The 23,458-nt window shown below is 42.6% G+C and overlaps 1 protein-coding gene across 5 annotated transcripts in view; it reads right to left on the reverse strand.

Annotated features, from left to right (window-relative positions):
* STAC (SH3 and cysteine rich domain) overlaps positions 1 to 23,458 on the reverse strand; it is a 151,387-nt gene that overhangs the window by 44,209 nt on the left and 83,720 nt on the right. For all 5 annotated transcript variants that reach the window (XM_044754895.2, XM_070492713.1, XM_014845807.3 and 2 more), the window contains 4 exons: positions 13,156 to 13,256; positions 11,469 to 11,550; positions 10,250 to 10,365; positions 3,330 to 3,399 (listed from right to left, as the gene is read on the reverse strand). In XM_044754895.2, coding sequence (XP_044610830.1) covers positions 3,330 to 3,399; positions 10,250 to 10,365; positions 11,469 to 11,550; positions 13,156 to 13,256 — 369 coding nt within the window. The remainder of the gene's footprint in view (positions 1 to 3,329; positions 3,400 to 10,249; positions 10,366 to 11,468; positions 11,551 to 13,155; positions 13,257 to 23,458) is intronic.

Consider the following 23,458-nt stretch of genomic DNA (forward strand, 5'->3'; position numbering starts at 1 on the left):
CCTATTCTAAGGTGGCTTTGGAAATATTCTTTGGGAAAAAATTCCAAAAGGATTTTGACATAACACCTGGCTGGCAGAAATAATGCCTGTGCACTGTGTATGTTTTAGAACATAAGTGAAACACGTAATACAGAACTCCTTGTGACTGGAAGGCCAAACCCTGCTTCTGAATAGCCAGCACCCTCCTTGCCATGAGTGTGAGAAGACGGGTGGGACGTGGACCACATGAGCAGGCTGCTTTCTCTGTGTTGTTTCTCAAACTGCATGGACAGAGGATTAAATCCAATCAAAGGAAAATGTTTTGAAGCAAACTGCTGCATAATTAATCCCTCCAGCCTCCAAGGGTGCATTGTAAAGGAAGCTATTGCTGATCAAAGGAATAGTTAATAGATCTCCAAAGCTTTTTAGAGGTTTATTGCTTGCTAAGTTCTTTCAAAAGATTTCTGTAAATAAGGCTGTGAAAATGCCCCTTAACATAAAAGAGATGGCAAGTAATCAACTTGGTGTCTTTGAGATGTATTACTCTATGCCTCAGTTTCCTTATCTATACAGTGTGCGTTGTGTGTGTGTATGTGTGTGTACTGGAGGGGAGAGGATTGGACTAAATGATTTCCAATCCTGCTTCTTGAATTTTAACAAGATTCATGTCACAGATTGACATGCAAATTCTAATTCTGCAATCCTAGGTTGGCTTCAGATTTTGCATTTCTAATGGGCTTTCTTTCAAGTGATGCCCAGGCTGCTGGTCGATGGGTCACACTTGGAGTAATGAGGCCCTAATCTGCACCTCTGACACTTTATGACCTTCTGATGACTTTATGAATAGCAACCACGATCCCTAAAGATAATGCTTCACATTATAAAATCCTGTGAAGAGCACTTCTTTGAGTAAAGAAATCCCCAGGGCAAACAGACAACTTAACTACTAAGGGGTAGGTGAGCAACAGCATCAGTGAAGCTAGGACAAGATGGCTGAGGCAGAGAGGTCAGTGGTGGGCACCTGCTGGGCATGATTTTGAAGAGCATAAGATAAGATCTGCTGACAGACTGGACAGGAGGTGTGAGAAGAAGGGGGAGTCAAGACTGACGCCAAAAGCTTTGGCCTGAGCAACTGGTAGCATGGAGTTCCTATTTACTGAGCAGGGACAACTGGCGAAAATCCAGTTTGGGTGAGCGGGTGGGTGAGGGAATCAGGAGTCCAGTGTGTGTGTGTGTGAACTTTATGTTGCCTGTTCCACATTCAGATGGTCACACCCAGCAGGCTTTAGGCATCCGGAGGCAGCAAAGAAGCCTAATGCCAGAAATGAAGTTTCAGAGTCATCAATGTACGGATAGTATTTACATTCATTATCTTCTTTAAAGATCACAACACAATATGAGTTTGATGTTATTTTTTTATCTTCATTTTAAAGATAAGGCGACTGAGGCAGAGAGAGGCAAGATCACTGCTGTAAGGCCACACGATCACTAAGTGAAGTACAGTGGTCCACCTCAGAGCAAGGAGGGGCCAAGGAGGAAATATGTCCAGTGCAGTTAGTAATGAGGAGGCCGTCAGCGATCTGGTGAGAGGCACTGGGGAAGGATGCAGGCAGAAGTCAGACTCAGGGGATAGAGCCGCTCACCAGACTTGAAGCATTCAAATGCAGGTCTGGTTTATGTACCAGTCTCTGGTGAGTTCGTTCTCAGATGCTGAAGATTTCTGGGGTTGCTGACCAAGTTAAGTTGCTGGATCTGTGCTGCTGGACAGACTTGGGCTGGGTTGGCCTGCTGTGTTACTGCCCCCCTGTATGGTCCCCCTGGCAGCCAGCACGCTCTCATTTGTCTCTCTAATGGTACTGCTAACTGCTCAATGAATATCTGCATTGATCTGAGAGTATAGTTTTCCCCACGTGATGCCAAAGAATCCTTCCCCCAGCAGAGCGCTTTAGCAGGTGTGTGTGGGCTTGGCTGGGGGGCCCTGGGGAACGCTGACGCTATTTTGGAAGGAGAGTCATGGGGAAGCTAAGCACGTGCTGCCTGTGGGAATCACAGAGATACCGTTCTAACTAGAGAAGAGACATCAATGAATTCCTAGAGCTAAGAAGGGGGAAGTGACACCTCATAGGACTGCTGCTGGCATTGAATGCAGAACTTCTGCTTCCAGTCTGGAAAAGGCAGGGATGTCTAGTCAAGTGGAAAATCTCTCCAAGGGGGGCACATCCTCACACTTCCCACACAGGGATTAGGGTCGGAGGGGTAACTTCTGCCATGAAAACCCATTCAGCCCAAGTCAACACTGCAAGTCAGGACCTACAACCTTGCTAGATTATGAGGAACTTGAGGACAGTTTTGTGACCTATGTACTTTTTGTGTGTGTGTGTGTGAGGAAGATTGGTCCTGAGCTAACATCTGTGCCAATCTTCCTTTATCCTGTGTGGGACACCGCCACAGGGCAGCTTGAGGAATGGTGCCAGGTCTGCATCCAGGATCCAAACCTGTGAACCCTGGGCTGCCAAAGTGGAGTGCATGAACCCAACCACTACACCACCGGGCTGGCCCCATGACCTATGTATTTTTGCTGGTGATAGTAAAGGCTTCATAAATATTTCTTGGGTAAATGAGTGGAGATTACGTAGTTGTTGACATCAAAAAGGCTCAGAAAGATTCATCCATAATGGGCTGGTGATGCTTCTTTAGGCTCGGGTTTAAGAGGTGGCTCTTTCTTAATGTTAGCAAGCAAGAGAACGTAGTTAGCACTTAACAAATATTTTATAAACTAATGTAAAAAGGGCTTAAGCTATTAGAAAATTACATTATACTAATAAACAATGTTTGGCTAGATTGCACATCTCAGTTTTTGAGTCTTGGCTATCTCTGCCAGGGAGGAGCCAAGTGTGCGGCTCACACCCCCCGGCACCCCCACCCACCTGGTTTGAGGTACCTTAGTGTAGCATGGAGTAGCTTCTTTCTGGTACGGTTTGATAATCTAATATAGGTCAGTGGGGGAAATGACATGGTAACAAAAAGGTCTGGAAGTGACTCTTAAATCCCAATATAGCTAAATCCATAAGGCATGAGAACTCAGGAGATATAAGACAAATATTGTATGATCTCTCTTATATGTGGAATGTAAAAAACTAGACTCAGGGCATGTTATAGAGAAATTACTGAATTCCACCAGTAATTATGGCCAGTTTCCCTCCAGATTGTTGAACCCTTGCTCAGACTGAGTTCCAGAGCTAGCAGAGAAGGAGTGACTGGAAGTCAACTTTCTCTGCCTGCTGACCTGGATGACCAGTGTGATTCACATATGCAGGGGGCAATGCATGATGCCCCACTTCTTCACTCACCGCTGTTGCTGCGTTTCCGTAGGTCGTACCCTCCGTCAGCTTCTTCAGGAACCTCCACAAGATCTGAAGTCTTGGAGAAAAGAGGGAACAGCATGGAGTGAGCAATGTCATATCAGTGGGCCAACTAAGCAGGGATTTTGATGTCAATAGAACTAAGGTGGACGTTGTCTTAAGAACCCAATCATTGCTGTCTTGTCTGTTTGGCTAACTTTAGAGAGGCCATGTGTTCCCTCATGGACTGTCCCTCCCTTCAGGTGTCTGTTGCAGGTTCAAGGCTTGGCATATGACAGATACTCAATGAGTGTCAAATGAATGTCTAGATGCACAGTTCACAGTTAGGCTTCTTCCCAGGAAGTGACAACAGAGAGAAATCAGAATTCCTGAACATATCCTGTTATTTAAAATTTTCAGTAGAATTATAGCTCTTTCTATAGGTGAGTTTTAAATATTAATTATAAGGAATAAGATGCTCTACTGAGGGATCATTACCTAGGTATGAGTTAAATGCTATTCCATTGCTGCAAAAAATCAGTCACGTGTTGCTTAAGGATGGGGATAGGTTCCGAGAAATGCATTGTTAGGAGATTTCACCATTGTGTGAACATCACAGAGTGTACTTACACAAACCTAGATGCTGTAGCCTACTCCACACCTAGGCTACATGGTACTAATCTTATGGGACCACATTGTATACGTGGTCCATCATTGACTGACAGGTTATACAGTGCATGACTATACTTATTTTGCCCTTTTTTTTTTTTTTTAAATAAGAGAATTCATAGCCCTTCTTCTACTTCGACGAATGACTTTTAAGTTGTTACACAATGAATCCTGTTGTTATAGAAATAATAACAATAGTAATAATACCTGCACTCTAAATAGTAATGGTTACCGATCATTTATCTTATAAGTACTTTATATGTATCATTTCATTTGTGCTTCACAATAATCCTATGTTAGACTTATTTGTCAGATAGGAAGCTGAAGCCCACAGAGAATCAGTAACTCTATTCTAGGTTCCAGAGCTAATATTTGGTGGAGCTTGGGTTCAAACCCCAGGCATTGTCTCCAGAGCTCATGTTCTTAAGCACTGTGCTTCATCAGTGGTGTGCTGGAGCCACTCACAGGTACTGGGGAGAGTCTTCAGGGTCATCACATTGTTAGCTTAAAATTGGCCATGGTGGGAGTATTAACACCATGGAAATTGGCAAATGCTACAATGTAGCCTCCAACGCCAGCCAGCGGTTAAACATTTATCAGCATACCACTGATTTCGAATGGCCTTTTTCAAAGGGCCAGATGCCCCAACTTCTATCAGCTTGGTTTCACCTTCTTTTTTTTTTTTGGTGAGGAAGCTTAGCCCTGAGCTAATATTTTTGCCCATCTTTCTCTATTTTTTGTATATGGGATGCTGCCACAGCATGGCTCAATGAGCGGTGTGTATGTCTGCACCCGGGATCTGAACCCACAAACCCTGGGCTGTCGAAGTGGAGTGTGTGAACTTAATTACCATGCCACCAGGCTGGCCCCAGCTCCAGCTTCTTCAAAAGAGGAATTTAGGGGGCCTCAGAGGAGAGTCACATTTAAAAAAATAATTTATTTATATCTTAACAGAGAGGGGCAAGTTTGCCTTCCTGGCTTTCCTAGTCAGGTCTGGAGCATTTTGCACCACCCTCTGGAGACTGATTTTTGTTACAATTTAGCTTTAAGACTTTTTTCAGCTATTCTTACTTTCATGGCACATCAGAAATAAGAAAAACAATAAATGTCACAGGGTCTCTAAGTCACTGGTACCCTGCTCCTTTGAAGCTCACTATTTCTGAACAAAAGGTGCCATTATTATGGTAATTTAATCTTATGAAATTGAAGATTATTCATAAACTAGCCAACCAACTCCCAGAAAGTTTTTTGAATTTGGTTTCTGCTGGCCTTCCCCAAGCTTTCAAGCCTTTTATGCTCTAGAACATTTGAAAGCACATTAAAGGAAACATAACAATTTCGAAACAGCCAGGCAGCGACTTCCTGACATTGTAAAGCGAATGCTCCACAGCCCTGGAAGAAAGTAAACCTGGGGGACAGAGCTTTGCTACGTGGGAACACGTCAGCTGTGGGACGCAACAATACCATGAGAATGGCAAGAGGCTGAAGTTCATTATCATTTGACCCTGCAGGAAGGAAGCAAAATCCATTTCAAGTACCAATCAATTGTTTCTGTTTTCTTCCAATGAGGCAAGTTGGACTCTGGGGAAAGAGTGATGTGGCAGATATTTAAGAATAATTTGATTTGTCTTTGTCTCCCTGCAGCTCTCAGAACAATGCCTTCACAGAGCAAAATTTCAAGAAATATTTATGGATGGAACCAGTGCCTGGAAGTCTAAGTGGACTATGATGAACGGATACCTTATTGACTTTCGGAAAACTATCCTTTCTGCGCCTAAAACCAGTCTGTAGGGTGCAGACACTGCTAGAAACAAAACTATTTTAGACATGAAAGCAAAGTGGACATCCTTAAATTGTCTCTCAGATGTTCTTGCTGCCGCTTAGCATGAGCCAAAAATGTGGAGACTAAAGTGTTCATTGCTGACCGTGTGTTTCTGAGGATGCCTCCCTGTCGTGAGTTCAGCAGAGCTCAGAACTGTGGGAGCAGCCCTCTGCTTCCGCTGTGGGTAGGGCAGGGCCATCACTGGGGGACCTCCTTTCTACTCTTGCCTCCCTCGTCTGGCTTTCCATTTGCTCTTCCACTAACGCCAGCCTCAGACAAGCAAGGGAGATGCATGCGCTGGGAGTGGGATGGGGACATGTTGGCTCTCACCAGAGACATGAGAAAGGCCCCTTCTGTGTACAGATCAAAGAGGACAGATGTCTTCCTGCTCTGGTCAGCACTGTTTGTGTTTTTCTTTTGCATTTCTGGGTAGTATCTACAAAAAGTCGTCACTTGTAAGGGGGATGGCTACAGGCTGAGAGCCAGCTCTGTGCGGCTTTGGGGGAACCAACTTGTTGGCAGCAATGGCCTTCGTCACCCTCCTGAGGAAGGAGATGCAGCATGGTACATGGGGTTAGGGACATGGTTAGCATTCTTGAATCTCTGCTCCAAACTCCAGATCCAGCCTGGTAGCCACTGTGAATGTGTGATTCAAGAGCTGTTCACACAGAGGCGGAGCAAGAGCAAGTGAGGGCAAGCAAGAGAGAATATGAAAAAGAAAGAAAAGGGGGCTGGCAGGGCTAGTTTCTTGGAAATAAATGTACATCTTTAATTTAACTCAGTCTCTAACATGCATCAACATCACCTGGAGGGTTTGTTAAAACCCAGATTCTTGGGCTCCATCTCAGAGTTTTTGATTCTGTAAGTCTGAGAGGAAAATACAAATTTGCCTCTCTAACAATTCCCAGGTAATGCTCTCAGAGTCATGTTCCTAGAGACTGTGCATTGAGAACCACTGATTTAATTCATTCCCAGCTCTAGGTCCTTTTTAAAAGTCTAAGGATTTTGACGGAGGTAGGTTCATTCACCACCTATTTAGCGAGAATCTACACTGGACTGGCCCAGTGAATCAGTGGTTCTCAAGCTTTGGTGGGTATCAGAATCACTTGGAGAACTAATAAAGCTCACAGAGGCTCAGGCTTGTTGAAGTGGGACACGGCCTTGGCCTTTATATTTGCACGAAGCTCTTCAGTGGATTCTGACACCCACCTAAGTTGAGGAATCACTGTTATAAAGTAATGGGAATAAAGTGGAGAAAAAGTCCTTGCATCTAAGCAGCTTAGTCTAGTTGAGGAAGGGACTGGAGAAGAGAAAAATGAAACAAAAAAGTGAAAATTACCAAGAAATATGCAAATCACTAAGATTAATGAATTGGTTGCCATGGGTGCCCAGGGAAGAGGCACCCAACCCAGACCAGGAAAAGAGATGCTGTCTGCAGAGGCCGAGAGAAAGAGTGGGCAAGGCCTAGTAATTGGATGAGCACGTCTATCTAGAGAGCAGCAAACTGTATTTGGGACGGAGGACATGAGAAAAGAAGTGTTGTATGGATCCCTGTGGATTCTGAGAATCCCTTCAAGAATCCCTTGTTCATTCTTCCTCATTCTTCAAGCATTTCTCGAGTGCCTACTATATGCCAGCCTCGGGTGTAGTCAGATGGATAAGGAATGGGGCCCTGATGTATAGTCGCTCAGAATCTAGTTCAGGAGAGAGATGCAAAAGCAGATAATTATAATACAATCATCTATATCCTTTAAGAAAGGAGTTTTTGAAGGCTTGTGGGAGGAGCAACTCATCATGCTTGGGGGAATCTGAGAACTCTTCATAGTTTGTGTAAAAACCAAGCCGGATCTTAAAGAATTTCAACGAGGAGGAACAGAATGTTCTATGGCACGGAGATGTAAAAGAAGTTGGCAAGTTCAAGGGATGGTGGGTCTTTAGGTTAGGAACAGGGCTTATATGCCATGCTAAAGAGTTTGGGCAAGTCAACGGAGTGTTTCAATCAGCATAATACTAACGTGGTAGGGGACACAAAGGGTCTTTCTTTAAAAGATGATAAATCTGGAGGTATTGCTAAGAGTAGACTCAAAAGAAGACAGTAGCACAGCTATTCCTTTATAATGATCTGGGTGAGAGATGATAAGGCTCAAACCTCCAGCATTGCTGATGACGAGCAAGGGCCTTTTCATCTACATTTCTGAGTTCTGAATTACGGGACCTAATCACCAATGGAGCATGAGTTTAGTTTGGACATACTGATTTTGAGATAACTGTAGGACTGGTCTGGCACTGTGCAAGAGGTTTGGACTGGTAATACCTATGGGAGTCATTAGTTTAGAATAGTTGGTGGATAAGAGAGATGTGAAAAAGATAACCAGGAAGAGCACGTAGAACAAGAAGATCAATCCAAAGCAGACTCCTGGGAACACCCCGACTTAAGGAGTGACTAGAGGACACATCAGAAAAGACAGGCTGAGCAGAAGAACAGAGTGGAGCCCTTGATTGAGTCAGGGGTTTCCTACAGAGGCTGAGAATGGGCCCTGTTAAAGGGGGGCTATGTGAAATGCTCTTCTCAGATAAGGTATTTGCCTTTCTGATGGATTATACTCTTGTTTCATTTCATAATAACTCAAGTTCAAAGAAAACCCAGCTATGGGCTAGATGCTGAATGAAAATAAAACAGCAACAATGTCCATGTATTGAGTACCAATTATGCCAGGCCCTGTGCTAGAAACTCTTATTATTATTATCCAATCCATGCAGCCAGAACATAGTTGTATATAATATAAATCCTATCCATATGCACTTTGTATGCTATCATCACATTTAGCACCATTTCTATCCTTCTTTCACTAAATGAATTAACATTATCATTGGGACTGCCAATTTGATTTATAGCCTCCCTCGGAAGATCATCAGGATCAGGTATCTTCAGATGTCACAAATTACGCCCTCACTGCTTTGAGGCAATGCCTACTGAAGCTAAACATTTTCCATCTGTACATTCACATGATATAGTTATTATAATACCCTGAACACAAATATGCTATGTTCTTCTTCTTAATAAAAATAGGAAAAGATACATAAAAGAATATTTAAAAAAAAAGCGCTAAATAATGCCACCATCATCAGCTTTTTTCTCTGTTACTTTTGTCTTCAGAAATAAGTTGTGAATTCTAAGGGTAAGGAGCCATGTCCTCCACTTCTTTTGTGTCGCCTACCGTGTTAGTAAACTGTAGGCGCTTAATTCACATTTGTTGAGTAGAAGAAAGAACTAATTGACATCAATTTTATGTATAGCAAAGAAAAAGATTAAATATTATTTTTGGTTCTTCTCTTTTAGAAATCAGTGGAATCCATGAAGAACACGCTTTCAGTGAGTTTAAAGATGGCTTCCAGGATAACCATGTGGCATCTGTCAGAGGACCTACATACCTACTTATTCACCTACCTGACCTATGTATCTATACACAGACTATAATCTCTGTTATTTTGTGGATTGACTCACAGCCAGGAGGGAGCTCCTTCAGCTCAGCCCCTGAGAGCCCTTTCCAGGGGGTACGCCCTGCCCTTCTCACACAATCTACTCTAATCACTTGATGTTGCGAAGACCCAGTGGGATAGACCATTTGGAGGCTCATCTGTGTCTTGCCTGGAAGTTCCCAGTCCAGCAGAGGCTGCACCAATGGAACTGATAACTGAGTGCAAGCTATCCTAACTGGAAATGTGAATTGGAAGGTCCTTGTCACCGCAGGAGAGATGGTGGTCTTCCGCATGTGCTGCAGAGTTGTGTGGCACCTTGGGGGCGTTTATAGAAATTCTGGTTGGGACAGCCAGGGACAGAATGATGGTAGTAGATCCCAGAGATGCACAGAACACTCATTTTAGATCCGATAAAACACAGGAGAGGTGCTTGGGAGGGTGAGTGTCTCATGGAGAGAAGCCCCACTAAGTCACAGGTCAAGTGCCTCTGGGGAGGGCAATTTACTGTGAAACCAAGGGACATACTTTGCCTTAGAGAGAAAGGACTGAGACAGTGTGAGAAATGGCTTATTCTTGAACTGGGATGTAGCTGGAAGGAGAACTGGACACAGCTGGATCTTCCCTGCTTCTGCTCATTGTTTGGGCCAAACCTTTCTATGTGTTGACTGACATGTTACCTAATTTTGGTGCGAGGGTTGGGGGGAGGGAGTATGTGGGAAGAGTCAAGGAGCATGGGGCCAAAAGCATGATCTCTTGAGAAAACTCAAAGATCTCTAGGTGTTGGCAACAGAAAATTAGTCTTTAGAGCCCAAGGCACTTTGGGTTTCCCTGTGGAGGCTGCCTGACCCCCCACAGACCCACTCTCATGATGCGTTTAGGTGGAACCCCTCACACTGCAGTGCCTGAGGCCCGCCCTGCCCAGGAACTCTGTGGACTGAGGCAGGAAGAGGACAATTACAGAGGTTCTGTGAGGTGAATCAGAACCACTGCCGGAGCTGCTCTTCTTTGTTCTCTGGGCCAGGGAGGTGCCGAAGCGGAGGGTCTCATAGACAGGGTCCACCTTGTTGCCACAGGCTGCAACAGAAGAGAAAGCATATCTGAGACAAAGTTTTCCTCAACTAACTGGCAGGAACATAGCCAACCACCTATCACATCTCTTTGGTTAGCAGCAACTGAGAAGCAGGTTCTATACCACAGACCCACCAACCCCTGGGAAAATGGGGCTTTTTGTGGTCAAGCTTTCCTTGGAGATGAGTCCCCCATGGCATGTGCCCATTTGTCAGGTCCCTCCACTGCACCCAGGACTCTCTGCTCCCAAACACTTCCTGATTGGTTGGTTTTCCTCTTTTGCTATTCATCTCCAGGACTCCAATTTCAAGGTTCTTCCCGGAGACCAGTTTTGCTTCTTGTGTGAGGCTCTGCTCACTGAGGTACGAAGCCCTGAGACACGAAGTTTGCAGTAGGAAGCCAGTATTTTCCAAAGAATTTGACATTACCAGACTTCATGAATTTCTAATTAAAAGCTTTCCAGTTTATAAATTTCTAGTTTAAAGCTTACTTTCTCCTCCCAAAAAAGGCCAAAAAAAAGTAGAGATTTTCAGAGAGAGAGAAAAAATAGAAGTAAACTGAAAGATACTGTTAAAGAATAAATTCAAGCCAGAAATATCTATAAATATAAGACTTTTTTCATCCTCATTGAAGAATAACTGATATTCACTGAGTTCCTTCAAAGCAATGGTATATAATTTATATGTAGTTTCTACAATCAGGAAAAGCAGCCATGGTATTCTCATTTTATAGGGTCTGACAGGTCACGTAACTTGTTCAGGCACACAGTTGGTCAATGGGGAAGCTGGGCTTTGAGCCGGGTCTGTGGGATGATACACTTCATGCTCTTTGCACTCTACCATGCAGCTGATGAGAGGTATAGTAAATCAGCAGCCTTTGGGAGTTGGGTGTTTTTCGAGCTTCATCAGGGAAAGGATGAAAATGCCTAGTGAATTTGGTCTACTTTATGTTTCCCCTTCAGCAAAATAAACAAACGATCATAACCCAATCAGCCACCAAACAAATGCACAAACACACTCCACTGAGTTTGAAGCCCTGGGAGAATAGCAGCCATTAATGCTGACATTGCTGCTCAAAACCCAGTTCAACTCAGCAATGTTTCAACTCACCAATGGGCATAACTTCTTTAATGCATCCAAATTGTTCATGAATGAGCAAGGGGGAGCTGTAGTAACGCCGAAACCCTTTTGGCTGGAGAGAGAATGAGAAAGAGACAGGCCTAACATCACTGATGAGATGGAGGAAATCACACAAAAGCTCTAAAAATGAAACCAGTTGGTTTCTCCAGGGGCACCTCCCTATCTCCTTTTAAAATGCTGACTTGTCCTATAATTCATACTTGGAGGCGGGAGGTACAGGTGCCAGTAAGCAAGCTACACTCCATGCAGAAAGCAAGCCCTCAGCCTTGCCCTTCCCTGTCCTGTTTCTCCTCCTTCTACAGCCCGCTGCAGCCTCCCGTGTGTCTGGGCTCCTCGTTATCTCCCAGGATACAAATGGACTGGCATGCATTTATTTCACTACAGCTTATTATTGTGGTTTATTAAAATCATAAAAGGCCGGGGCATGGGAAAGCAGACCTCAGAGGTAGGCCTAAAGGCACTTCTATGTCTGATTAGCTCCACCCAGAATCATTTGCTTTGTGTTCTAAATTTCATTCTGTTTTTCTGACCTCTCATCCATGGTCTTTGCCTTGGCTTGTGGAAATCACCATTGGAGGAGGAAGGGAACAAGTGAGGCAGGGGTTTTAGAGAAGAGGACATTGCCATCAGAGTAAAGAGATGAACTCTCTAAGCATCTCAATTTACCATATCCCAGTGTTGGGAAGAAACTTAGTTGCCCAGCCCCTATTAGAATTAGAGAATCCTCTCCAATGTTCTTGGTAAGTTGTATCTTCCTTGAACACTGTCAGTGATGGGAGGTCGGAGGGTAGGAGGAGCTCTCACTTACCCCGGAGGCAGGTCTTTGGTGACATTACCTCTCATTGTTAAGACTTGGTACCTACTGATCCTTGATCTTTGTCCTGGAGCCACCATGGACAAAAAAATTCCTCTTCCTCGTGAGAGGTCTCACATTTTCTTAAAGACAGCTATCCTGCCCTAAGTACTTCTAGGGTAGACATTCTTGGTCCCTTCTACAATTCTTTGGCTATCTTAATTTCAAATATCCTCAAAAGTGCTCTTTTTATCAATGTGTGGCACCAGTACTAAAGCCCACACTCCTAAAATGGTATGATCAGCCCAGAATAGGCCAGGACTATCCAACCTCCCTTGGTTTGGCCACCTTGATCTGTGAAAGTGGAAAAGAGTTTTATTATTCTCTCCATTTTTTGGGGGGTGGGGGGTGGTGGTGGTTAATCTCTATCCCATTCTCGACACCCAGTGAGCTGTCAGTCCATTAAGCACTAGGGTGACCAACCATCCTAGTTTGCATAGGGCTAAGGGGGTTCCTGGGATGATGACTTTCACTTTTAAAACCTGGACAGTTCCAGGGTGTGGCACTTCCTGTGCTAAAACTGAGAAAGTTTCAACCCAGAACAAGTTGGTCACCCTATTTAAGGACACTGAGTCCTTTTCACATGTGGGGCATTCATCTTTTAAGTTGACAAAGCTCCTCCTCTTCTCTGTCATTATGCCAACTAGGAAGCCAAGTTGGCCAGCTAGGGATTCTGGGGCGACTTTCCTAGTGTCCACGTCTCAGGGCGCTGCAGGAAAGGAGTTTAGATGAAGTAATCCCATCAGGGCATACAGGTGCCCTGTGCAGGGGGTTTTGGGGCTCACTCCTTGCACAAGCTCTTACCAGCTTGCCCATGCACCGCTGGGATGCCAGGCCGTCCATGCACTTGTGGTGGATGCTCATCTTACAGGCCTTGCAGCGCAGTCCGTGCTTAGCGTTTGTTCCTGTCAGATATACGGTGAGCTTTGGTTAGGATATAACCAACCCTTTCTTGGTGACTAGTACGAAATCCCTGAAAAAGTTGCTATTCCCACAATCCAGGTACTTCCTCCCTGTGACTTTTGTATAAGCTTTCAAAGTGGACAAAATATTATAGTAGATTCTTTTACCTTCTCCCACATTTTCTACCTAAGGTATCAGCTCTGGTTTTCCCCTGGATCCTTCCAATTCATTACGGCAGGAAATCTCAGCCTCCTCCACTTTCATGGTTCTCTCAATTCAAACTAGCAAATTCCACTTCCTTTGCTCTTCATATAGGTCACCCCTTTCTGCTCTTCTATATGTCTTGCCGAGTGGTGCAACTCCTGAAATTTTCCCCATTTTTACCTGAATTCCCATCACAGAGTCTGAGCTGTTGGACAAAGTCTCAGGAAAATGACTGATAAAGGGGGAACAGCATGGTCTTTGTGAACATGGGACTGAAGGCACTTTAAAGTAGGGGAGAGAAGGCTCAATTGGACACCAGCTCCTGCCTGGGGACAGAGGAAGAGGAAGTGGGTGGCAATGAAACCACTGCTGCAGTGAGTCACTTAGCCTCCTGGGACAAGGTGCCACAACAGGGTGAGAAGAAAGAAGGCAGAGGAGGAGAGGAGAGGCAGAGAGGCATCTCGGCAACCTCATTGCTGTGCTAAGACCCAAGGCAGCAGCACTGGAAAGGCGCTGGGAGGACAGACAAGAGGGAAGGGTATGGGAGCTTCAGGAAGATGGAAGTGGTGTTGGACACCTGCATTTATTGATTTAGAAAGTGGTTATATGGAGTCTAGGAGGGGATGTTAACATGGGATGTTTTCTGTCTCCATTTAGTCCAGAACAAGAGTATGTGGGACAATAGGTGTCATCTGCTCTGCCACATGGAAGTGAGGTGGTAGGCTCCCAAGGAGGCCTCAAACATGAGGTGCCAAAATGGACTTTACAGTTCTTAGATGACTAAACATATCAAGTATATATTAGAAAAGAGGAAGAGAGCTGGGAGATTGGGGAGAGGATTTCTTTGTACAGTTGTTGAGGCCCTATTAGGTCCATCCCTACTCCTCTAACGTAATGAGTAAGATGGCGGTGCTTTCTTTTCTCCTTAGTCCTACTGAGAGGGGTTTTGAGGAGACTATTTGGAAAGCTTGGCCTATGTCCCCTGGAGTCTGTGGGACACACAGCTGTGGCCATATTCATGCTTGGGAAAGTATAAAAGTGAGAGGTGTGGATGACCAGTGGTCCTGTCAGCTTACTGAGGAGAGACGGTTGTGTAGGCAAGGCCTGCACTTTAAAAGCTTGTCAGGAAAAGAATGTGTGAGTACTTCCTGTGGATCAGATTTGGATCATGTGGAATCCTGCCCAAGAAGAGCAATAGGAGAGGCAATGGGACTCCCTATATCTCAGTGGAGGTATAGGAATTAATATGTCCATATACCATGAGACATGATGCCACAGGTATCTCACTGTATATTACAGCTGACCATAGATGCAAAATGAGGATAGCCTAAGATATGTAAAACCCACTCTCTTCTCCACCATTGCCTCCTCATCCAAACCACCATCATCCCTTGTCTGGACCAATTCCTAACTGAACTGCCTTTATCCATTTTGCCATCTTCCATGTTTGTACAGTGACCAGAGTAATCTTTTAAAAGTATACTTGAGTCGCCTCCTTCTCTTGCTTAGTCATCTTTCAGTAGGTTTTGTCTGTCTTTCTGATGTTATACAAAATGCTCACGATTTCAGCAAGACTTTGTATGATTTGGTGGGAGCCCACATTTACCTTTATCTCAGGCCACCCCCTGTTGTTTGCTATGCTCTGGCACAAGGCCTTCTTCAAGTTCTTTGAATGCACAAGCTCTTTAATTCCTTACGGTCTTTATGCATGCTGCCCCATATGCCTGGAATGCTGTTTATACCAATCTTACTTAGCTAGCTACTCCTCACCCTTCCGATCTCCTGTCATTTCTTCAATGAAGTTTTCTTGGAAACATTTACCTTCCCTTGTCTAAATTATATTTTTCCTATTATTCTTTCTGACAGCATTCTCTTGTTATCTTTCATAGCACTTATTAAAATTATTATTTATTTAAGTTTATTTTGGTCTACCTTTCCCTCTCAACTATGAACTCAATGAGGCTAAGGGCTGAGTCCGTTCATTTGCCACTGTATACCCAGCTCTGAGTATTATGCCAAATAAATATGTATTAAATAAACTAATGAACAAATCTTTCATAGTCACATAAGTATTGAAACAGTGGTGACTACTTTAGATAACAAGTGGAAGTTGATTCATTGATGGTGTAGAAATGGCATTCAAGAGCTGAAAGAGGGCTTGAAGATCATCTGTCTGTATGGCTTTATTTTACAGATGAGAAGCCTGAGAGTCCAAGAATGATTTGTTCCAGATCAGAGGAGGTCCTGCCTAGTTTCACTCTTTCACTGCTTGGCTCAAGCATTTCTTCCCTTTTTTTTGGTTGTTTAACTACATTAAGATGCACTTGGGGATAATTAGATGATGAAATGAGAGACTACAAGAACCTGACATTCAGCTGGGAAAAGCAACAGGCAAACTTCTGACTGGACAAAGACCTAAACACCCTTCAGGAGGTGTTACCTGAAAATTCCCTTCAGGAAAGCATCATTTAACACAAAGCACGTCTGCTGTTATAACCATAGAAAGTCAAAGTGACATATAAACACACCATAAATTACTGGGTATGTGTACTTGTTCATAAATACTAGTTGGAAAGTCTCTTTTCCTTTTTGAGAATAACCACTTAGCTGAAAGGGTGCAATGCCTTCAAAAGACTGAACTTCAAAAGCAATTACTTATTTTTTGCTTTCAAATTAGAGAATGCTATTTGTGTCCTATGTGAGAACGTAAGTAAAAGCTTCAAAGAGAAAAGTTATTTCATTGTGTGCTGGACTCTGAAATAGCACCATTATATATTAAGGTATATTTTCCTTCAGACCTGAACACCACAATTTCAGTTTTCCTTGTCTGTTCTAATACACTCCAATGTTTGGTATGAGTCAGACCATCAGTAATTATTTGTTTTTAGGTGTTCCAATTCCTATTGTGGAAGAACAAGGTGATTGAAGAGGAAAGTGTGTATTCTGTGGCTCAGAGAATAGTTCAAAGGAATAATTCACATCACAGCAGTGTTGTTAGTTACTGTGGCAAGCTATGGGGGAGCTATGGTCTGACTTCTTCTATTACTAGTGACCTCCTTCTCAAAGGCATCACTTAATGTGACCCTTATGCCTCAACAGAGTGGGAAAAACATGATTTTAAATTTTAATCTGTCTTGTGCTGGCTCTTTAAACTTAAGAACAATACTAACATTCCTGGATCCTTACCTGTCCCACCATCAAACGGGAATAGTACTAACTACTCTCAGGGTTTCTAATAGTAATAGTGTCAAAATATATACAAAGGGGTCTGCATGGGTTTAAATACTTGGAAATATAAAGATGTCACTGGACTTTAAGTAAAAATGGTGGTTTCCCATTTATTCACATAAAAACTCCAATAAAATTATAGTCCAAGAATGAAAAAATGGTATAACCCAAATAACCAGGTTACTGGGAGAAGTTTCAAGAGTAGAAGAAAGTTCAACACGTATTTGGAAGGTAGAAAGCAATGGGAGATGTGGTGAGGAGTTTAGTAGAAGAGAAAAAGATTGGATTTCCCAATAGCGACTTGGAAACAAGAAGGCCATGCAGCTTTAAAACTGTGGAATTTCAAAATTCTGAAAGAAAAAAAATAATTTCCAACCTAGAATTTTATACCTAGCCAAATCACCAACAAGTATGAAGGCAGAATAAATACATATTCAGATCTTCAGAGATTCAAAATATTTACTTTCCACATACCCTTTCTTAGAAAACTACTGAAGAACTTGATTTAGAAAGATGAGGGAGAAAATCAAGGAAGAGGCAAATATCAGACCCAGTGGACAGCAGAAGGACTGACACAGAGGAGAGGGAAATGACACACCCAAATGACGCCTCTGCAATAGCCCTAGATAGGAGCTGCAAGATGAAGGAAAGCAGCAGACTTGGGGAAAAATGGAACTTAAAAGTTTATCAATGCTTTTGAGGTTTGGATTTTATAATAGATATAACATTTGACAGATATATGGGAGCATTTGAAAAAAACAATTATAGGTGCATGAAAAGTTATGGAAATGAGGAAGGCAATTTCTAATTTGAGGAAATATAAAACCTGTGTAAGGAAAGAAATGTAATCATAGTGTGATACTTGAACCATAAGTTAGCAATAGTCACAATAGTGTATAAATTGGTCACCTAGTTAGCACAAAATTATGATAAAATTACTTGGGAAGATGAAAGCAAGGGAGCAAAGATGGTCGTATAATTCTTTGGTAAAGGTGAGAGCAAGAAAAAAGGGAACAAGCAAGGGGTATTGGAGGTGCAAGAGATGAATCCTCATCTTCTATAGCAAGAAGCTGAAAAATGTTTGATTAATCAATACGTAGTAGGAGAAGCACAGCATTTAGAAATAGTGAAATAAATGTCAGAAGAAACAAAGAGGATGAAAGTGGTTGCCTTTCTGAAGCAAGGCAGTATCCATTGTAGTATTTTCAGTACCATTGACACCATCTTTAAACTATTCTCATGTTGAACTGTGAAAAAAAGTGCATAAAAAATGAAGTTGCTGAAAACTGGGTCAGGTCAGCGCTTTGAAACAATGTGGTCTTTGGTATGTGGAGATGTAGGGAAAACATGGGGCCAGCACATCACATAAGCCATCAGTTCTTTTCTGGGATTTGCACCTCTGGGATAAGTCTAAGATAGCTTTATGAGGTACAGTTGAAAATTGCTAAGAATGTTAGTTATGATATTCAAATAGAGTTTGGAACGGATCAATGCAAGCCAATACAACACTGATTAACTGTCAGGCACTGGGCTGTTTTATGAGCATGGTATCATTTACCACTATGGATAAGTGACCTGTCCACAGAAAACCAAGTATTGTGGCTCTAACGAATGAAGAGGTCTATACATAGATGAGGGGAGAAAATATTGAAGGAATTTTTCTCAATGCAGATGGCTGAATCGACTGCACTGGGTGACAGGCTCTTTTTTTTTTTTTTTAAATGAAATTGATTACATATATATCTGTAAAACAGTTGGGCAGACTCATTTTGATAAGATTTTGCCATCGAGGCTTTGCTTAATGCTTAGTCAAATTTCATATGGTCTCAGAGTTAAGGATAAAACAATGGTTTACAATTGAAATCACTTATGTGTAAAAATAATATGAAGAATAAATAAAAAATAAACTTGCATAAGAAAAGAAATGTAATCATAGTATGGCACTTAATTCAGCAGGGAACAATGGTTATAATTGTTACTAATAATTAGTTTGCTTCTAGATTGTACAACTATAGAATTACTCCCGCAACTTATTTGATTAAAATTAATGTAAATTAGAAAATAAAAAAGACTTTTTACTATGGTTTGGGAAAAAAACTTAAAAAATATAGAACTATATATATAAAAATAAGAATATAAATATATTCATAAATATTTCTTGGAGTACATAAAATATCTATAAATGATTCAAAGGTAAACACAGGTAAGATAGGCCAAAGACTCTCCAGGCCCGTGTTCTAGGTTTAGCTACTGGATTCCCCTCAACCTCCAGTGGTAAACCCATGGCTGGGAGAGGAAACTGCAAGGGATGCCTGCATCAAGAGTGGCAGAGCCTAGGGGCTGGCCTGGTGGCTCAGCAGTTAAGTTCGCACATTCTGCTCCTGTGGCCCGGGGTTTGCCAGTTTGGATCCCGGGTGCAGACGTATGCACTGCTTGTCAAGCCATGCTGTGGCAGGCGTCGCACATATAAAGTAGAGGAAGATGAGTATGGATGTTAGCTCAGGGCCAGTCTTCCTCAGCAAAAAGAGGAGGATTGGTGGCTGAGATATTAGCTCAGGGCTAATCCTCCTTAAAAAAAAAAAAAAAGAGTGGCTGATTCTAGAGAGGGCTAGAAGCCCATGTCACAAAAGGGTCTCAAAGCTAGAGAGATGAGAGCAAAAGCAGTGGGTGAATTTTTGGTCCCTGGGTAGACCAGAGGCATTAAAGGGCTAGGGACTCTGCAAATAGTAGTAAAGATGGCAGAGTTACTATTTTTAAACTAAAGGCTATAACAAAAGCTCTAGTGGATAATAAAAACAGGCATTATAATGCAACTAGCATTATTCACAGGGTGTTTACCCTTGAATACACACTAACACAAGGAAGGAAACAGAGTCACGTGGGAATCAGTTGAGAAGCCCTCCGTGATGCAACTTCTGCCTTCTTTCCTTGCTTCATTTTCAACATGCTCCACCTTGGTCTCCTCCTTTCTTTTACCAGATCAGTTGCGGTTCCTGGCAAGGGTAGCTGGATCAGGCCTCTCGAGGGTTGCTCACACTGTCCTGCTGCCTCTCTTGTTCAACTGCTAAACAGCCTCTCATCTTCTTGTATCCCCTAAGAGTGTTTTCCAAGGCCACTTGCACATACAGCCTCCCTCCTTCTACAACTATAGGACCTGCCACTCTCTGTTCTCTCACCCTTCCCTGAGAATCTATCACAACAGACCCTTGACATGGAACACTGGTTTATTCCCCTCTGGAACCTCTGTGGCCAGGAAAGTCCTTGGCACAAACTATGTTACTGTCCATCAGGAATGATCAACCTGCCCCGGACTGGGCCAGAGAAGTGCCCAAGGTAAGAATGCTGAGGCTCATACTATGGAAAGAGCTAGATTTCTTTTTGTGACTTCCTGACTCCTGAGGGCTTGTCTGAGCACCGAGGTCTAGCCTGCCTGCAGGTCTCTGCTATATGGGTTCCCAACTGATAGGTCTTGCTTTTCATACCAATGCTCCAATGTGGCCTCATCTTGGCTCACTAGGACTCCGAACTCGCCAAGCTCCTGGCCTGCATTCCAGGTCATAGACTGTTCCATTAGATGCCTACCTGACCTAGGAAGTGGGCTGAAAGCTAATTCTGGAAATCACTCTCTCCGTCTCTCTTACTGGCTTTTCATACCCTCCTCAAAGCAGATGTTGACAACTATCTGGACCAGAATCAAGTTAGCTGCACCCCTTGACTTTTGTCATTCTGCTTGCGGACTTCTCCCAGCTACCACCTACATTGACCTCTGCTTCCTCCTGGTATGAGTTCCTGCTATGGCTCCCAGATGACCTACTATAGCTTCTGTGAATGTACGTTACCCTGACAGAGAGATGCCTCAGATTTCTAATATTGCATTTACTTCATATATATAACCCAGAAGTGTCTGCCCCTCTATACCCAAACATACCTGATTATGGGAGTGCGTAAGTATAACAATTTAGCCATGGTTTCATGTACTGATGCAATGCAAAACAACTGACCTCACACATATAAATGATGGGCTGAATGATCACACGTGGAATTTCGATTCCTGGGACAAGAATGCAGAAATTCTCTCTCTTTAGTGCCATTATTAAAAACTTGTGGCTTCAAAATCTCAATATTCACAGAAAGATTTGGAGATGCCAACATTCCATAGTGGAATTAAAAATAATACTTACAGAACATGGGATGTATTCCCATTACTTTTATTCCCTAATTCTCTTTGATGTCAAATAAGAATATGGAGACATTTCTAAGATTCTGAAGCCACATGAAGGCAGCTAAGCCAAATGGAGTCACTGTGCGTGATTCTATCCCTTCTCGTGGACAAAGGGTGATTTGAAAGAAAGATAAATGAATGGAGGACAAAATGAGTAGAACTAAGATTGAAGGAGTTTTTCAGTGAAAATACAAACACACACACATTTGAGATGAAAGAACATTGTACAGAAATCAGAAACTTGAATTCTCATTCTGATTCTACAGGAAGGAGAGAAGGCAGGAAGGAATTAAAAATTATTGAGATCTTGCGCATTGTGTTAGGCAATTTCCTGAATATTTCTTCATTTTATTAATAAATATTACCTTTTATATGCAAAACATTATTTTAACTAGAGGAGGCAGGAGTAACAGATAACTTTACTGGAAAAGAGTGAACAAATGTTGCGTTGGGTGAGTATGTAACTCTGTAGCTGTGGAGCTCAGTATTGGAACTTTCCCCCGCTGTTATTATTCCTACGTCCTGCGAGGTAGGGATTTTTGTTCTCTTTCTTTTACAGGTAGTGAACTGGGGCCCAGGGATATGCAATTCATGAAGAAGAGGCAGGAATAAGGTCCAGGACTACACAACTCGGAAGCCCAACTCTCTTGCCCTCTCCCCACTGCCTCCCACCAGCAATCTGCACATCGGCAAACCTCTACGCTGGTCTGGCCTGGATTTCTTCTGCTGAAATTGAAAAAGTAGAATTAGAAGGACATTTATGGTCCTCTCAGCTTTGACTGTCTCTGATAATGATAAAATAATGATAAAATAAAGGCACAAGTATATAATCACCGTCCATGAGGATGGGGTTGGAGGGTTGGAGGAGAAGGAGCAAGGAGTTTCTAGGCACCAAAAGTTTTCCTAAGAAGATTCTGGGTCCATCACTGTTCCTGCCTTAATACTCTCTTTAGAAGAGGCATTCTGATCCCATTTGTGGTGGGTTACAAATAGGCTCTCATAGTTGATGAATGTGAACAGGAGTTTTCAGGATGAGCTGGCCACTGTAGAGATGTGCGTCCATGTAACAGACACGCATAAGAGATTACGGGCTCTACTGCTCCAGAGCCCAGTGCAGGCCCTTGAAAACATGCAGAGAGAAACCGTGGGAAATAGAGTCCTTCCCATGGCAGACTTTATTCCCAAACCCTCTAAGCTGGTGATTACTTACATGATTAATAATGCATTAGGAGTCAATTCTGCAAACACATTAGCCAATATAAGTGTACTCTGCTGTTTCTAGGTCTGTATGCACTTATTGAGGGACTTATTTTTTGTTTTGAAAATGACACTGATGTCATAAGTGCCCTTAATAAAAACAGTGTTCTCCTCTTGGTTGACACTTTTAAAAGGAAGAGAGGAGCCAGGTAGAGAAGTACAAATGTAAGAATACAAAAGTACAAAAGTATGATAACTATTAAAGCTTCTATGCATAATTTGTATTATATTTGTATATTCATATCTGGATATGTATGTATGTACATGAATACATAATATATAAGATAAACAAAGATATCATGGTGGGGTGGAAAAGTTGTGCCTAAGGCATCAAATTTTAGATAGTAGTCCTTAGCTCTGAGATCTTAGACAAGGCACTTGATCCCTGAGCCTCAGTCTCCCCATCTGAGAAGGGGCGTCATGATCATAAATTGGGAATATCAAGGGGCCCTCTCTTTGGTAAGTATAACTCACCATGCCAAAGTAAGTGGTGATCTGGCTAGAAGGTGCATCACCTGCAACAGTGAATAGTGACTTTCCCTGAGGTTCTGATTTCCAGATTCCTTAAGGCTGAACTGGACATTCCAAATTTAGGATTTGATCATGTGTGACCCAGATAGAGCATAGTCTAACTACATCATTCTACTCTCCAGTGTGTACTACACCCAAACCCCTCCCTTATAGCTCAGTTTACAAACAAGCAAGTTGATCCTTGCTTTGTAAAACTTTGCTCAAATACTTGGAAGATTCACAGTGAGTTAACATCTGTGCCAATCTTCCTCTACTTTGTACGCGGGATGCCTCCACAGCATGGCTGGTGAGTGGAGTAGGTCTGCACCCAGGATCTGAACCTGCGAACCTGGGACTCCGGAAGTGGAGTGCACAGAATTTAACCACTCAGCCATGGGTCTGGCCCCCAAATCTATTAATATTTTTATTTAAATAATACTTAAACATTTATATATAATAATAATGTATAATTATATTTTGCTTATGTATTAATGTGATAAGTTAATTGCTTAAGGACCTCTAACAACCTGAAGCAGACCAAATTGCTAAAAGTTTTAAGAGCCATGGCCAAACAGAGAGAATTAGAAGTACTGGTTAAAGCATGCATGAGCTGTCAGTGTGCACAAAATCGACCCCTCAGCTTTCTAGGAATACGTCTACAGTGCAAAGGTGGGTCTTCTTCTGGAGAGATCTCCCAGGGATCTGAATCAAAGGGCTACACTGGGAAAGGATTGACAGTGAGGAGAGAATATTTAATAAAACAGCACAACGAAAAAAGCAAAC

The sequence above is a fragment of the Equus asinus genome, chromosome 21 (assembly GCF_041296235.1).
Source record: "Equus asinus isolate D_3611 breed Donkey chromosome 21, EquAss-T2T_v2, whole genome shotgun sequence".
Lineage (NCBI taxonomy): Eukaryota > Metazoa > Chordata > Mammalia > Perissodactyla > Equidae > Equus > Equus asinus.